General features: G+C 41.9%; 1 protein-coding gene across 1 annotated transcript in view; it reads right to left on the bottom strand.

The window, feature by feature from the left end:
* The window catches only part of PLXDC2 (plexin domain containing 2), a 272,142-nt gene extending 255,829 nt beyond the window's left edge, over positions 1-16,313 (bottom strand). Inside the window, exon 1 of the mRNA XM_032991606.2 lies at positions 15,450-16,313. Within this exon, the coding sequence (XP_032847497.1) occupies positions 15,450-15,558 (109 nt within the window). The 5' untranslated portion in view covers positions 15,559-16,313. The remainder of the gene's footprint in view (positions 1-15,449) is intronic.
* Between the last annotated feature and the right edge of the window lie 992 nt (positions 16,314-17,305).

The raw sequence follows: 17,305 nt of genomic DNA, 5'->3' as shown, positions 1-17,305 counted from the left end.
TCTTTTTTCCTTGCACACTGAGGCAGAGGAACTCATGCTCTTAGTGAAATGCGTCTGAAGGGAGCATGTGGAAAAACATCTTAGTAATGTAACTCTCCTTGGGCTATAGCATTTCTCCAGATTTGTCCTCCTCTGAGATTTCTCAGCCTTCATTAGCTCCTTCACATAGGTGCAGGAGATGCTGAATGTGAGCCTAGACCCTTCTAGGCCTCTACTTCTCTGACAAGCCTTTGCTCCAGGACAGCATGGATCTCTCTGCTCCTTTGGCTGACTTCACGTAACTTCCACTTCTACTTCTTGCTCATAGCATTGAAGGAAAAATTAAAGAGTAAACAGATGAGAAAGAAGAAAACAGAACTGCAAAGAGGTTTTAAAAAAAATATAAAATGGCAAATAAGTACAATCCATAACTAAAGAACTTCACAGAGGTGGGGGGTTTTCGTTTGGTTTGGGGGGGGATTTGGTTTTTTTGGGTTGGATTTTTTTTTTTTGCTCTTGTTGGCTTTCAGGGGGCTTGTAAAGTGTATATTAGTATTCCTGTGGAAACAAAACAGATTCTCTAATTACTTTAAGAGACTGCAGCTCTACTCAGCAGTAAACTTGAATGGCATCTTGCAGCAACAGAGAGAGTAAAAACCCAGCCTTGGATTGCCAAATATTTAAATGGAAGTTAAAGGGCTGTTGGCAGGATGGTGTAGTTCTGACAGAAATTGTAAAGAGGCTATCGGCTTCTGTTTTAGTGAGTAACTCTTGCATATTCAGTTTTAAGTCTGTAGTTCCATCACTATGAAGTATACAGTGTCTGCTCTGAAGGTTAAACATGAAAACACAAATTAGAACTGTGAGAATTTTTTCTTGTGCCTACACCAAATTTGCTGTGTGTGATCTTGGCAAGTCATTCAATACTCCAGTGCTCCATTGGCAAATGAAAATAAATAATAGCTGTTATTAGGCATGGCAGTTTTGTGGCTAAATCCATCAGTCTTTACAAAGTACTTTAATAAATGGTGATGATGAAACCTATAGAAAAGCTTATAAATAATTATCTCAAAATTCGAAGCCATCCATTCTAAATCCACAAATGCTAAGTAAAATATATTAAAGCATAAATATCAAGAGGGATGGGAAGGAGAAAAAGCACATGACATGACTTTAAATCATGAAATGCACATGGGATTTCTCACTGAGTTTGTAGAATGATGGCTATTACTCTTCAAATGCCATTTGGCTGGATAAATATGAACAGCAGGAATAGCTATAGTTCAATGAACTTCCTACTAATACCTTAGCAGGTTGGTATCAAAACCCCTAAGTGAGTAAGAGCAGAGATGCCTTGTTACTGATAAAAAGAGCAAGTTGAGGGGGATGGGCATCTCTGAACTAGAAACATGTTTTAGGATTCCTGGGAAAGATGAAGACTAGAGCAATTTGCCTTGGCAAACAAAGATAAATGATCTACCATGTCAGTTAACAAGTCAAGGAAATACAGCCCACAATTGCAGAGGGATGTGCAGTGAGAGCTGAACACATTTACATTCAGCATCCCATTTATAATGAAGCCATTATTTTGGGTTATATCTTAGTGCTTTCTGCTGTGATTTGCAGTACTACAATGATGGTCAGACGATACTCTGTCAAGCTACAAGTTAAAGCCACTGTTGCCACAATACAGCTGTAAATATACAGAAAATTACCATAGGGCCAAATGAACTCAGCCTGTACTTATCTTTATTATCATTATTCATTTTTTTCCTCTTTCCGCCTCAGAAAAGTGTGTTTGTAGGACTGTATAAACAACTGGATCTTTGAAGAAGTGCTATAGACCGGAAGGGTCCCACTCTGCCTTCCTGGCCTGTCTTCCCCCCATCCTGTGATGCCTTGCTAAAACAGGTGTTCAAGAATAAAAAAAGGAAACATTGCTCCTGAATGCCTAGAAGCATAGCCCAGCATAGTCCCAGACAGAAAGTCTTTTAATTCCTCAGATATTTTTTACAAGGCAGCCATTGATAAGAGCAGTCACCTGGCAGGGAGATACAGGTTGGGAACTTTTCTTTTCCAGTTTACCTGTCCTATATAATTAAGAAGTTTCTGAGATTCCTTAAACTGTGCAACAGACAGTTCCTCCTTTTTGTGATTTTCAGGAGTATAGAAGCAGAGAAAGTATTTTTTTTGTTGGTTTTACTTCTTAAAGACTGAAAAAAAAAAAAAAAAAACCAAAAACAACAAAACAAAACAAAACAAAAAAAAAAAAACCAAACCAGAATTAGAATAGAAAATGCAGTACTTTCCCCTAAAAGGACACTTCTTCCCTACAGAGCTTCTGAATATATCCTTTCCTGTTTCCACTCTCTGACTCTCTACAGATTTAAATTAAAGGAGCAGAATATTTGCCCTCAAAGTAACCCATTTTTTTTAATCAACATGAATGTTTTGATCTTTCTCCTGCAGACTTTTAGGCTGAATAGCCCCACAGAATTAATACGGCTGCTGAAATGTATCGAGTGAACTGAATCAGGCCTTTTATTCCTGCCCAGCAAACGTTTTGATAGCTCTCACAGTCAACCAATGGACTCTGGTCTGCTTGCTCCTCTTTTTCCCATTTCAAGAGCCTCAAGCAGTCTGAAAGCCAATACACTTCCTTTATACTCACAGTTAAGCAAATTACTTTATCATAAATTATAAGTGGATAATACAAATGTAAACATCAGCAATGAAACAGGCAACCAGAACCTTCCAGCCTCCAAATCCCAAATATCTTCAAAGAATATAATGAACAACTTTGGGAAATGCAGTATGTTTTCAGTATCAATGTAAAAATCACTCCCATTCATTCTCTTCCTGGGAGTGTATGAGCTATGCTTACCATCCATGGGAAAGTGGTATCTAGCTGCACTGTCACCAAAGATCCCACAGTGCAATATTTCACATACATTAAGGGTTGTTGAGCACAGTACAGAATTAGAGGGAAGGTTTTGGGGGCTAAAGACTCCTTTCAAATTGGCCCAAACTGCTCTTACAGGAGTAAACTGTGGTTGTGTTGAAGTATGCAGGGGCAGAATGTAACCTCTTTTTTTTTCCTAAATTAAATTCTAGAACTAAAAGGCCCTATAAACATTTTAGTAACACCTACCAGCATGTTCTAGCACAAATCAGTTCAACGAAGACTTTACATATGCACTTCTCTTCAAGCATACCCTTCAGTCACATTTTTAAGTATTGTGCCAAACTGAGATTTACAAGGGTTGCAACTATTTTTCTTTTTATAACGAATTTACATTGTTCCTCTCTTTGCCTTCTCCTTATGGAAAACCTCAAAATTGATTTGAATTCTACTTAAAAGTTGAAAAACCTTATTCTAGATCATGAAATGATAGATTTCTAGCTTTACTATACCAGAATCAGTCTCAAAGACTCTCAGATAATTAGAGAGTTGAAGTTAAAACTGCAGTGGATTTATGATGATCAGTAAAAAAACCATTCTTGTGTCAGTGCAAAACATAACCAAACAACAGACAATCTCCCTGTCCATGGAATTTTTAAATTTCAGTAGGAATGCTGTCTTGGTATTCACCCCCACTAAGCTGTGACATAAAATATCAGAACAGGGATAAAATAATGAAGTTCAAATATAGGAATGGGAGGGTCAAGGCTAAAGCTTAAAGAATTGGGATTATTTTACAGCTTAAATGAACTAGAGTAAACTTCTGCAGATAAAGCTGGACATAACTTCTTATCCTGAAGATCTCACCTTCAGATTATTATATATACCTTCCTGGGGAAAAAAAAAAAAAAAAAAAAACAAAAAAAAAACAAGTGATTCATTAACATTTTTGGGTCACCCCTTGAAGCTAACAGCAATTTTGTTTGTGTAAAGAGTGGAAAAATAAACCATAAATTTGTATTCAAGAAGCCTCATGTAATAAGTGTTTACACTTAAATTTGATGTGAGCTGTGTGTGCTTATTGCTTCTCAAGCTCAGGCCACATTTCAGTCTCTTGGAGACAGATCATAAAATCTAAGTGAATATTTAGTTTGTGCATCTCCTAAATGTGTCTTGCACATCATCAAAAAAAAAAAAAATCAAAAGAAAATAAAAGAAAATCCCAACACCCAGCTTTTAAAGGAGAATGCAACATGCCTGTATCAGAGGATAGGTTACTCTGTAGTCCCCTGCTGTTACCCACTACAACAATATGGGGAAGTAGCAGTCAGTCTTGTCTGCAGGCTGAAAGATCTTTCTCTTCAGAAATATCTTCAGGACCTGAAAAAATGCTGCAAAACTTACCACTGCTGTTGCAAATGGCCTGGGACTTCTCGACCAACTACATTGCAAAGTCCAAGATCAGAGAAAAATCTTAAACATCTATACCTTTTTTTCAGTCCACCCATCTGTAGGACACCACTTGTATACATAGCTACTTTTAAGCAAATATTTAAGCACAGTTCTAAATAAGGGAAGTTTTGTATAACTGAAGCCTAGGAATGCAGCTCCAAATATTCCAAAGCATAAAGTCTGCTTTGGGGTTTTTTTGTTGGTTTTGTTGTTTTCTTGTATTGTTTTGCTCGGGTTTGTTTGTTTGGTTTTTCCCCCCCACTGATGGCTTTATTAGTCTGGAAAAGATAATTTAAATTTCTTTTCAAATTAAGTGGGAGGGAGGAAAACTCATATACATTGCAAGCTAAGAATAACAGCTTTTAAAAATCCAACTTTTTAAACTTATTACTCTTTCTGCAGAACAAACAAAAAGCACCATCAGTGATAAAACAGCAGACACTGAAAAGTACTGATTACATTAGGAGATCTATCAGTTCTGTTTTCAGACAGATACTTACTCTACAGGAAACTTCAGCATGATTTATAGCAACAGAGGCACAGCATTGTACGTGGACTCTGTATAAATATACGTGTTATACAGCATTTGTCAACAATCTTTCTGCTTAAAAGTTCATGAAGATACACTCCCTGTAAAGGCTGCTATCATATTTGTGAAGTAAAATAATAATATTCTACATCTGGCAATGCTCATTTTCTGAGGAGGATAAACTTTTTAAACAGTCAAAGGGTTCAAGTCAGCAGTGCTGCAAACCGACTGCTTTGGAAATCTTTCTTCTGACTAGTAATTACTGAATCTGGATTGCTATTTTCAAAGTTTAATTACAGGAAAAATAATTTTACAGTTTGTGAAACACCATCGTTCTCTTCTCTCCATGAATTCAATGGCAAAACCAAAAAGATTTGGACATAATCCTTCCAAACTGAAGTGCCAACCATCAGAAATCTGACCCAGTATTTGTCTATCTTTCAGACACACTTGTGTTTAGGAAAGAAACTTATTAGACTCTAAAATGTAGCAGTTTTGGATCTTCTGTAGAAACAGCTGAGAGACACATCCCTCTCCTGCTGCAAGCCTAAGCAAGGAGAGAAACATCAGAAATGGCAAAATCTACATCAGTCCCAAACCAAGCCTTGCTGTCTCTGCACTAATCAGAGCCCTTAGTCAACTCTAATCTAGGCTTTCTTCCAGACAGACACAGGTTATTTGACCTGAGGTCTGACTGAGATTTAGAAGTTTAGATTAGGGAATTCAAAAATGAGAATGAAGAGAGAAATTACAGCCCTGAATTTGGTGAAGCAAGGGAAAATCTGAAAGATAACTGGGCTATTGCAGAGAAAAAAAAAAAAAAAAAAAAAAAGCAACTCATACACTGAGACACAAACAATGCATTTTTTACTTTGGCAAGACAGTCGCTTTTTCAAAACCACCTTCCTATTTGTAAAATTAGGATATTACCTTACTTCTACGTGGTCTTCCAAGAATAAGAATACTAATGAATATAAAGTGCATAGCTATGATGATTATGGGAATAACTGATAAAGCTGTAAGATGAGTGTGGCCTGAAAACAGCGGTGAAGAAGTAGAACATACAAAGTGGCTTGCTGATGAGTTAAGGGAATTAAAAGTCTGGGGTTGAACCTCAGCGAATACCTAGACAAAGTCAGGAACACAAGCTGAATTCAAGCTTGCACAATGTTAAAGGATTAAAATTAGTCAAAGGATCTGAAATAAGACAAATTCATATCCAGAACACACAAAAAAACCCCAACCAACCAAACAGAATCCCCCAAACCCACAAGCGAGTACAAAGTTTGACCCTGGTATGGCAGAACTGCCAATCCTCTGGCATTGCAGCTGAGGCAGAGTATAAACTTGCCTCCTCTTAACCACTAGACCACATTTCAGGATATATACATGGCTAGCTCAAGAGGCTGACAAAATATAACAGTAGTTCCTTTTTTCCATTCAAACTGACAAGTTTACTATAGGAAGAACCATTTTGCAGGTCATTTATGCTATTCCAGAAAATGGCTCTGAATTGAAACAAAACCAGTATTACCAACTTGGCAATAAATGTCCATGTAATTGTGCATGAAACAAAAGAGGGGCTGAAAAAGCCAAGTATATTAGGTCAAAAAACAAACAGAAGAACAGGCGAAGAAGAAACGGAAAAAGACAGACACTGCACACTAAAATTAAAAATTCTTTGCTATTGTAAAAATTTAAACTGTTGTCAATGCCCACATTATCTTCTGTGATGCATTATATTTGGGGTTGCTGCTATTTTACTGCATTTCTGAAGATTATTATGGGGAAGAGTATTACTGGTGGCCTGTACTGCATGAGCTCATGTGGAACAGACATCTACAACACAACTGATTCTCATCCCAGAGAAAGACTTGATGACCTAGCTAGCCTCTTCTAGCCATGTGGTCCTAGGAAATAAATTGGTAGGACAACTTACTACTATTATTATTTTGTTGTTTGTGCATTAGAAGTATGGAAATGCCTCCAACAGTTTGCAGTATTAGACGTGAAATTAGAAGGTTTGGGAAGGTTAAATATATTACTATTAGCAAAACTGGAAGCAATTACGTTTTTGCTTAGCTTGATGTTTAACAAGAGAAGGACCCCTTTGGTTTTCTGTGGTTGAATGCAAACATGAAAAGCTGTGTACTTCCACAGCATACAACTATACATTTCAATTATTAAATCTTGTATGATTTGCATAATAAACTAAAAAGCGTTGCATTACATATACTTTATTTATAAAAACTTCTTGAAGAAAATTCGTAACAGATGTAATAAAAAGTAAATGTAAACAAGAACTGATAATAATCTATAATGGTGATTCACCCTATCCATTTCCTTTATTCTGAGACTACAATTTAGATCAGTATATATATATTTAAATAGGAAACAGTAATAAATTGTGTTGATATTGAGGTCAGGTTTCTGCAATTCACCAAAGGCTAAGCTTCTAGTCCATAAATGCCTTCACTGCAAATAAACCATAAATCTATTATCTTTACAGCAGCTGCAATCTGGAAAATGTGCTCTCTTTTAATTTAGCTGCCTCACGAATATCCTATCAACCAAGAAGCAACCTGAAGGAGAAATATGCTATAAAGTAAAAAAACCCACCTAACTGGATGATCAAGGCAACCAGTTTTTTCAGCTATTCCCCTCTTTCTTGTCAAATAAAAGCAAGGTTTGTACAAGATAAAATAGACTGTTCTTACAGGGTTTACAGTATGTAGCCAAATTGTCAACAATGGTGAGTCTTAGAGATGACTAGAAAGTTAATTTCCCACTCTAAGTCAAAAGTTTGGTCTTGTTCTGGTTAAAAGTAAATAGTCAATGTTTGCTGTAGTATATGAAATAAAATATATGTATATATACACACACACAAATTCCAGAACAAAGTGTTTTTCAATTATGCTTATACATCCTAATATAATAATTTTAATCTAAAAGTCAAAATGAAAAATTTGAAATGAAACATTTTATCATCATCAAAATAAGAAACTCAAAATTACTTGTTTTGACACTTCCCAGTTGAAATACTTGACAAGAGCATGTCAACTTTGACATAATTTTCCAATTTCAACTAGTTGTTTCTTTGAACATTTTTTGACTAAGCTGATATAACATCTGGTAGTATTAAACAGAAGTCAGAGATTCTAATCTTCCCAAGTTCTTATGTTGTTCTAAAAGGAATTTCAGTGCTCAGAGGTTTAAAACTACTACATTGATTCCCCTCATAAGTTTATTTTCATCTCCTCTACCTCTTCCAAAATGTAGTCTTTTCTGTCTGTCTCTCTCTTAAATCTCACTTGACTAATGAGAGCAGGTCTGATCCATCCGACCTAGAGCATGAACTACTGAGACAGAGCAAGTGAGAAGGTAGCAATCTCTGAAGCAGACAGGAAGGGCAATGAGGAGATGAAGGATGGGAGAGAAGAGCCAATGAACTCTGAAACTTGTCCTGCCATGAAAGGATTCCTTACAGAGGGCCTTGGGTTTATACCCCAGAGTGACTGAGGTTGAATTGCAAATACATGCTGTCTGGCTTGCAAATTCAAGAGTCACATACACCCACACAGGAAAGTGGAAGCATGCAGCTGGAAAATATCATGGAGCAGCTATAGTAACAAAGACTCATGATGGCTCCCAATACTCTGTGGAGGCCAAGATAGCATTTTCCAATGGATTTTTAGTTCAACTGCTGACTCGTCAAAAGAACCTGCATAGTGATGAACTCCCCTCTTCACCCTTCAGAAAACACTGAAATTACAATGGATAATACTTGCCTTTTACTGTCAGCCTAGTAACAACTCTTGTGAAGAGAAAAGCTGTAATTATTCAGCCCAGCTGCAGTATTGCCCATTTAATATTTGTGGGATTCACATTATGACCACAGGAGGAAGAAAAAAAAAGGTAATGTTTGAATAGAAGAAAAAAATTAAATATGACTCAAAGTGCTTATTACTGGATAACCACTGCATCCTATTCTGCTATTAAATGCAGATGAAATGTCCAACACACTCTGCACTACTAACTACAGCAGTTAAAGAAAGCTGCAGTAAAAACTATAAATGGCATTGCATCCCTGTAACATCAGCAGTCCATTGACAGAGTTCAATTACTTCTATAAAGAAAAGGACCAGAGCTTCTAGCATCAACTGTGAAACAACATATATCTGAAACTTTATCAGAGATAGGTTCAATGGAAAGGTTTATATATTCCATTTGTGGAACTCTACCTATTCAAGACAAGGATTTTTCACTCAATAAAATGACATGGGATAAATGATGCCTGCCTAAAGTCCAAAAAAAGTCACTATGAGAATAGAGAATATCTTAAAAAAAAAAAAAAAAAAAATCTGCTTATAATGAAACTGAGGTAGTGCTTATATTAAAAAGATAAAAGTTCTAAACCAAGGAAGACCAAATCTGATTTTAAAAGCCCTATTTCATGACATAAGAACTCTAAAGCAGCATTTTAAATGCCTTTACCTTGTCTGCAGCCACAGAAAGTGTTATGTTAAAAATCACATTAAAGCCACATATATTGACAAATGAGAGACTAAGGCCTCAAGCTGAGAGCACTGTTATTCATGCTTTTATTCTATCTAGTTGCAGAGTTCAAGGTGAACCTCTGTGTACTTAAAGCTACCCACACAGAATGATTCAAGATAGCTGGGTGAGACCTTGAAAGGTCACACTGTCCAGCCATTTGCTCCAAGGCAGGAACAGCTGCCTTCCTGGACAGAATGACACTTTGGACATATGTTTATCCAACCTGTTCCGGTGATGAAGATTGCTCAAAGATAATCTATGTCCCTAGCCTTAACAGTTAGAGGCATGCCTTGCTGCAATTTAAGTCATTACTTCTCGTTGAGGACAAGTTTTCCCCTTCTTCTCTATAGAAGCCTTTCACACACTGGAAGATTGTTCTCATGTCACCTCTTTTTATTCTCTCTAGCAGTGTTCTCTCCTTTTTTTCTTCATATGATACTCCTCATTTAGTCCACATATTTCTTAAAGTGCAGTACTTGAAACTGAAGGGAATATTCCTGTTGGGATCTTACCATTGTCGAGCAGAAGAGATACATCACTCTTGTGGTATCTTGTCTTGTATCTATCTTCATATTAATCCTGACATTTCTCTTGATGTATCATCCCATCAAGATGTTTGCTACTTTTGAAACTGTGTGTTCAACTCAAGTGTCAAGACTGACCCTGGATCTGGACTAAGAACGTGCTCCATTTGCCCATTTCAGAAGAGAAAAGGCTTGGGCCAAATCCAACTTGAAAACACACTCCTACATGCTGCCTTTTGGTGGAGGGAGATGAAAATGTTACACAAGCTCTTTCAAATGCAGAATTTACAAGGACACTTAGCAGAACTGATTGCTCAATGTTGACAGCAAGGAGTGCTAATTGAAGCTATGTTTATTAGTTGGATGTGGAAAAAGAAGAGAGGAGGAGGTGGAAGAAGTGTTCCATGATGAGACACAGCACCCAGCACTCACAAACATTACCTCAGGGCAATGTTTTATGCTCATTTGTCAGAAGCCACAAACAAAAACAAAACCCACGTGCACTTAGCATGGCTCCTCTGCATACTTCTCCATGGAAAGTAATCTCCTGGGTTCTTCCAGTTCCTGCTGTGATTATGCAATTCTCAAGTTTAGTAAATATGGCATCTGCCAATTGTACCGCAATAACAGTCCCAGCTCAACCCTCGTCAAACCCAATAATTGGATATAATTTCACACTGCTGGCAAGCTTGCAACACTTCCTTGTACTGGATGAGAAATGCTCCCACCAAACTACCTTTTGCTCATTCTGCAGAGAGCACTCAGCACACTCTTGCCTTAACTACTGCCTTCTTAAATTGCTTTGGTATTCATTTTCCTTAGGAAGCATGAGCCATACCAGGAATTCAAAACACACTCATACTAGTTACCCCATGTGTGTTCTCAATCTAAGAGACTGTGGCCTCAATAAATTTTGAAACTGGGACTTCTACAGAGATTTCGTTTTGCCATTGCTTTCCAAGTTACCAGCAGCAGAACTGCTCAATACTTCAGACAGTCCAATGAAACCACAGAGACTTTTATCAAAAACAGAGTCAAATAATGCTTTTATTTTTATTTCTTTTAATAATATTTTTTAATCTTTGTGAAGAAAACCAATAGGATTCAACTGAGCATGTTTCTTGTGTGATACCTGTCTTTATCATAGTTCAAAGCAAAGCAACTTTCTGGGCATCACTTCACATTAGTCCTGCAGGAAACATAAGCTTTGGGTCCAAACCTGTCTCCTGAGGTCTGTGCAGGTGCAGGGACCTGCAGCACTGCTCCACCAAAACTGTGCCAAAAAGTCCTTAATGAAAACGCTAACTTACCATAGGTCTGCAACTATTTTCCTCAGTGGGTTTCTCTCATCACCAGACATTATGAATTTCCTCATCTGGCTCCTTCATGGTCTCAGGAGTCTCCTCCCCTAAAGGAAACAGCCCCCCCAAACTGCATATTTTTTTTAGAGGAATCGGGTATTCAGCAAGACAGCAGGTGTTGCCCCAGCATTTTGCTCTAAATGGCCAGTATGTGTTGCTAATAAATTGTTGCCAGAACAAAATAACTTTTCTAACTATAAAGATCTTTTCCTCATTTTCTACATTTGTTTACACTGTCGAAAGCTAGTTTCCCTGTTATTCATCATCGACTCCAAATTAAGTGTCAGACAAAATCTAGCATCCGAGTCAAGTGTTTGGTGGATTTTAAGTGCCTGCGTGAGGATGTAAACCCTGAAGAGGAATATTTACAGCCAAACAAAAACACTGTTTTCCCCAAGGGACTTTTAAACCTTCAATGAACTATGAGTATTGATCTTACTCTAAACTTGTGGAAATGAGTTTCTGTGAAACTGAATTTAATACATAAGTTAACCTTATCATAGTCTTAATTTGCCCACTATTTATTAGCAATATTTCAAACCACCCCTTCAGAGAAAATTACAGTGACAAAAAGCATGAAAAATAAAAGGAAGAACTGGGATGAAATTTAAAAATAGATGACTTCTTGGGAGGAAATTCTTAGTAAAATACATATGATACGTAAATAGGATTTACTCTCAAATGTCACTGGGGTTTTCTAACCTGATTGTCCCCATTTACTTATCATGTACAGGAAAAAAAAAAAAAAAAAAGTAATTTTGAATGCCAAAAATAAAAAATACCTGACATACATGTTGTCTAATACTGTATTTCATTTGATAATGCTAAGATAAAAGCTGAAGGTCCTAATGTGTACTGACAAAAGTTTGGTTTTGGTTATGGTTTTTCTGTTTTAAACAGTGAAGCTGAGGCAATACAGAAAATGTGACTATTTCAGCAGTAGATAAATGCTACATAAACACTCTTTAATAGTAGTTTGTCCCATAAAATAATTCTACCCCTCTCTGAATGCTGATTCTGGAGTCAGCAGCAGTCCAATGAATATAAATTATACCAGGATTGTGGAATATGCTTTGACAGAAGCGAAATTAAAATAACAGCCTCCTAATTCTGACTGCCAGTGTTTGCAAAAGAATGTAACATTTTCAAGACTTTTTGTGTCAACACTTCAACAAGCAGTGAGCCCTCACTTAAACAACTGGGACCCTTAATTGTGGTGCAAGATTTCAAAAGTCCATTTGCTTCAGTTCACTAAATTCATGTCATACTCAGTTTTTCCACTGTAAAATACACACACACGCAAACCTTATGTTTAAGAACCTTCATTTTTGATTTATAGCATTTTTGCCAGCAAAAATGAACATCTGAGCAGGCACAGGGGAGGAGGGAGAGAGGGAGGGAGGGAGGGAAGGAAGGGAAGAAAAAGGGAAGAAAGGGAAGGAGGGAGTGCTCCTGGGAAAGAGCTGCAGCCTGCAGGGCTGCTGCTATGCCCTCTACCGGGAACAGCCCCGCTCCTGCCAGCACAGCCTCACACCTTGGTCACACAAATCTGAATATTAACCACACCCAAAGGCAGCCAGAAAAGTTCCTGCATGACTACAAAATGATTTGACTTGAATTGATCCGACCTGATTTTACCCAGCAAGGTAATTCTGAGAAGCTGGCAAAAAATGCCTGTGCATTTTTTTCTGCCTGTGTTGGAACCGTTGCATATCCCTTTGGTAGCATCATCGGAAATCCTCTCCTAGCTCCAGCTCTGCCAGGGCATACACTAAACCTTTCCATTTCTTGATACTGTTATTTTATTCAGTTTCAATAAGGTGGTTTGTTACTGAGTATTTGAAGAATATGTCAAAACAGCTTCCCTTTAAGAATTTGCTGCTACTTCGAAGATGTGGGTTTTACCTTAATTCTTTATAGGTTTTATCTGAGCTGATCTAAAGGTATACAGTAGATGCTATATACAGTAAAAGTTTGAAACAGCATTTTTTATTTTGACTCACAGAACCTGAAGTTGAGTTTCCCTGGCTTTACATAATTATCCTCCTCTTACCAACTAGACACAGTCCCCCACTGCATTTCTTCTAAAGAAGAGCAGTATTAAAACCAAAACAAACAAAAAGCAATGATGAAAATATGTTAAATACAACTCTGATTATGTTCCTGACATTTAATTATTGTGGTCATAATACAGGCTTTTTAACCAAATAAGACAGAAAAGACAACAAAGTTCTAGATATTTAGCTGTCAAAACTGACATCAAATTGTCCATCTTACTAGTGGATGAAAACAGTTGCTTGGTATACTTTCTTCAGAATGTATTAAATATCAAAATAATATTTGCCTGATTATAAATTCGATACTTTATATCACATTCAGGAAGATGCAAGACATTAATAAATGACTTACGGGTAAGCAAGCTGTTGATATTTCTTCTATTTAGCACCTCCTGGTGCAGACATTGATGACTACTACAACTTAATAGCCTAAATCAGTGATGTGCAGTAATTATTTGCCCACCGTTAAATTATCTTGAATTTAGCCAGCACTAACATTTTCTTTTCTGGATACATTCGCTGGAGGATTAATAAACTCTGTGAGCTCTGCCCATTGCCACACAACATAGCAATTTCCTCTTCTAATATCACCACCACACTTTATTTTTCCTTATAACTAACATTAACAAATACCAACATTTGCTGTCTACAGCCCTGCGAGCAGCAACATGAATTTTGCAGCAGTACATGAAAAGTGTCCTCCTGGTTTTTCCCTTTGGCCCCAAATGACATGTGAGCCCTGGCAACCTGCTGAGCTACCTTGTCATTTAGCAATTCCCAAACTCAGCGGTAGGCCCCTGCCTGGGAAAATCCCTGCTCTGTCTGGCACATTATCTCACCGGACATTTCAAAAACCTCCTCACTCTCTCTTATTCGGGTCAGTTACGCTGTGACCACAGAACTCTTCACATTTGTATCAAATGATTTAGAAAAGGAAGAAGGGGCCATTCTGTTGCACCAGGGAGGCCATTAGACATGTTTCATCTGATAATAATCTGGCTGGTATTTCGAATATAAAGGCACAGCTTCTGAAAACAACTATAAACTAGAAGCTGCTGCAGCAAGGTCCCCCGACACACAAAACCCATGACTTTCCTCACTCGTTCCTTAAATATATATCCGCAAACACGCCAAGCCTTCCTTTAGCAGATTTCCCCTCCACAGCACAGGAACGCGGGATACAGAGGCTTTAGTGGTCAAAAGGGAACCCCACGCTGGGGGAGACAGTGGCTCGAGAGAAAGCACTACAGGTGCTCTGTGTCCCGCACTAACAGGTGTCCCCGAGAAGGACTCACAAGAGGACCCAAGTACTAGCTCAAGCAAACTTAGCCAACAGAGCGAGCCTCTGGCTCCTAACAAAGAGGTCCCACAGCCCTGGGGGGCTTCTACCATTATCTCGCTCCTTCTCTCAACGCCTGGTTTCCAGGGAAGGCTGCAAGCTACTGACTTCCGCGGGGGAGGAGGGTGCCCGCTACCTCTCCCAGGCGGGATCTGCAGGGAAACTTTGCCTCCCCTTCCACGGCTCGCTGCCGGGAGAGCAGCGGGGCCCCGCCAAGGGCGGGGGGAGGTTGCCGGGGCGCCCCGGCCCGCCGCTCCCCGCTGCCTCGGGCTCTCGGGGGCCGCCGGGGTCTCCGTCCCTCCTTTCCCGGCGCTCGAGTGGACCCCTTCGCCTTCGGGAACGTCTCGTACACGGCTGGGAAGGAGGCGCCGGGGACCCCACGAAGGGGCTGGGGAGGGGAACAGCACAGGCTCCCGGCGATCGATTAAAGGAGGAAAGTCCCGAATTCTCGCTGACGTAAAAAAATGAAGTAATGGAGAGCACTTTCCGGAGAAGCCGGGGGATAGAAGGGTGAGAAGCCGGGACCGCGACCACCCCGGGCCTCCCTTGGGAGCAAGGGGAAGCCAACCCCCCAACACCGTTAGTCCTCTCCGGGTACGCGGGCCGCGGAGCTGCCGGCGGAGCCCACACCGCGCCGGTGCTGTGGGGAGGCGGCCCGGCCCCCCGACCCCGGCCCTTCCCCCGGCCCGGCCCGGCCCGGCCGCGCTGCCCCGGGCTGGCCCCGCCCGGCAGGTACCGGCCTCGCTTACCGCGGCTCTGCCTCGGCGTCTCCCCGCCGGCGAGCTGGCAACGCTCGCTCAGGCACTGGAAAAGTAATAGAAATCCAGCGGCTAGTTTGCTTCTCCGCAGCCTCGCCATAGCACGGAGCCCGCCGAGACAAATCTGCGGGGTGCGCGCCGCTCCTCGTCGGTGATGGGAAAGTCCGGGGGGGGCGGCGGAGAGCAGTCCTAGCAGGCGCCGAGTCGCCCTGTCCTCGGACCAGTTCTCATACGGCGGAGTGGCGGGGACGAGCCGCCGGGGCTGGAGGCTCTGGACCGGGTCCGCGGGGCGGTGAGGGGGAGGGAGGGCTCCGTCCCCTCAACTTGCACGGCCGCGCCGCTCTCAGTCCACCGGCATCACCGCTGGGGAAAACAAGCCCAGCCTCGCCTGCGAAGTGCCAAACTCTTCCCTCTTCGCAGCTTGCTGATAGATTTTAGGAGAGCCACTGAGATCCTCCCTTCCTGGCTTAGCCCCCACCCAGCTCCCTTCCCCCGCAGGGTGAGGCAGGGTGCCTTAGGGACGGAGCCTCCTTTCGGTACACCGCTACCGACAACTCCCCTCCAAAGGGAAACGAGCGGGGAAATCTTCCAGCCGGAGCCGGCGGGCCGGCCCCGAGCCCCGGGGGGAGCAGGAGCCGGAGGCGCGGGCGGATGCGCCGCGGGAGAGGACGTGCGGGCGGCCGGCAGGCAGGCGGGGACGAACAAGTTCCCTGTCTCTTTCGGGGCGGGTTCCGCGGCCAGCAGTACGAGCGAGGGGCCGCGGGAGGCGGGCGCTTCCCCGGCCCACAGCGCGTGTGTCCCGTCGTTCCCCCCACCCCCCCCCCCCACTACCGCCGCCGTGCGCGCCCGCGCTGTCGCCGCCGCCCGCTGCGCAAGGGCGGGCAGGGGGGCTCGCCCGGGGCTGCCTCCCGCCCCCCCCCCCCCCCCCCCACTCCGCAGGAGCGCTGTGGGGCGCAGGCGTCGCAGCTGCAGCGGCTCTCCCGCCGGTGGCCGCCGCGGTGGAGCGCTCCCGCAGCCGCGCTGCGCTCCGCGGGTTGCTGCTCGGCTGCGCGGAGGTCCCGCGAGGAGCGGGGAGCGGTTCGCTGCTCCGAAGCTCCGGGGGTCTACAGTGAACGGCGGGGGCCCGGGGCCGCGGGTCGCCCCCTGCGCGGCCGCGGAGCGGCGCGGTGCGTGCGTGGGGAAGGGACGGCGGGCGGCATGGACAGCCCCGCGGGACGGGGAGAGCCCAGCCCAGGCAACCGGCGCCTGGGTATTCAGAAGTCGCTTTGTGAAGACGCGTTCGTTTCGCGGAGTGACAAACTAAAGCAGCCCCCAAATTCCCCTTCCCTGCTACTCCCCCATTTTCCCTGTGCTTCCGGGGAAAACAGCCTCCCTTCACACTCCGCCCCTTTTTATTTTATTTATCTCTTTGCAAATCCAAGAGTTGTTTGTGTACCCTCATCACTTCAAAAGCGCAAGGACTCGGGGCTCCCTCCCGCGAAAAAAAATATCTGTGTACTTAATTAAACGCACCGTGAATAATCCCATCCCCTACATGAATCTTGTGAACAACGGCGCGGAGACAGAAACTAGCAGAGGGCACATCAGGCGAGCAAAGGGGGCACCGGAGCTAGGGCGGCAGCTTTTTACCAGTTCAGCAGTCTGTGGCACTGATAATCAGTTGAGCTCCATGTGGAGAACCATGAGTGCACAAGCCTCTCAACCCTTGCTACAAAATAATTAAATTAATTAGGACGACAATTAAATTAATCAAATAAATAGGTCTACAGAATGTCAAACATAGCAGATAACTAATACTTAATCACAAAAGAACAACCAGTAACGAGACTGTGTTTTCCCTTAATTTA

Source organism: Tyto alba, unplaced genomic scaffold (genome assembly GCF_018691265.1).
Source record: "Tyto alba isolate M040663 unplaced genomic scaffold, T.alba_DEE_v4.0 Super-Scaffold_38, whole genome shotgun sequence".
Lineage (NCBI taxonomy): Eukaryota > Metazoa > Chordata > Aves > Strigiformes > Tytonidae > Tyto > Tyto alba.
The sequence above is the reverse complement of the archived record's forward strand: the minus strand, read 5'-3'. Positions and strand labels throughout refer to the sequence as shown.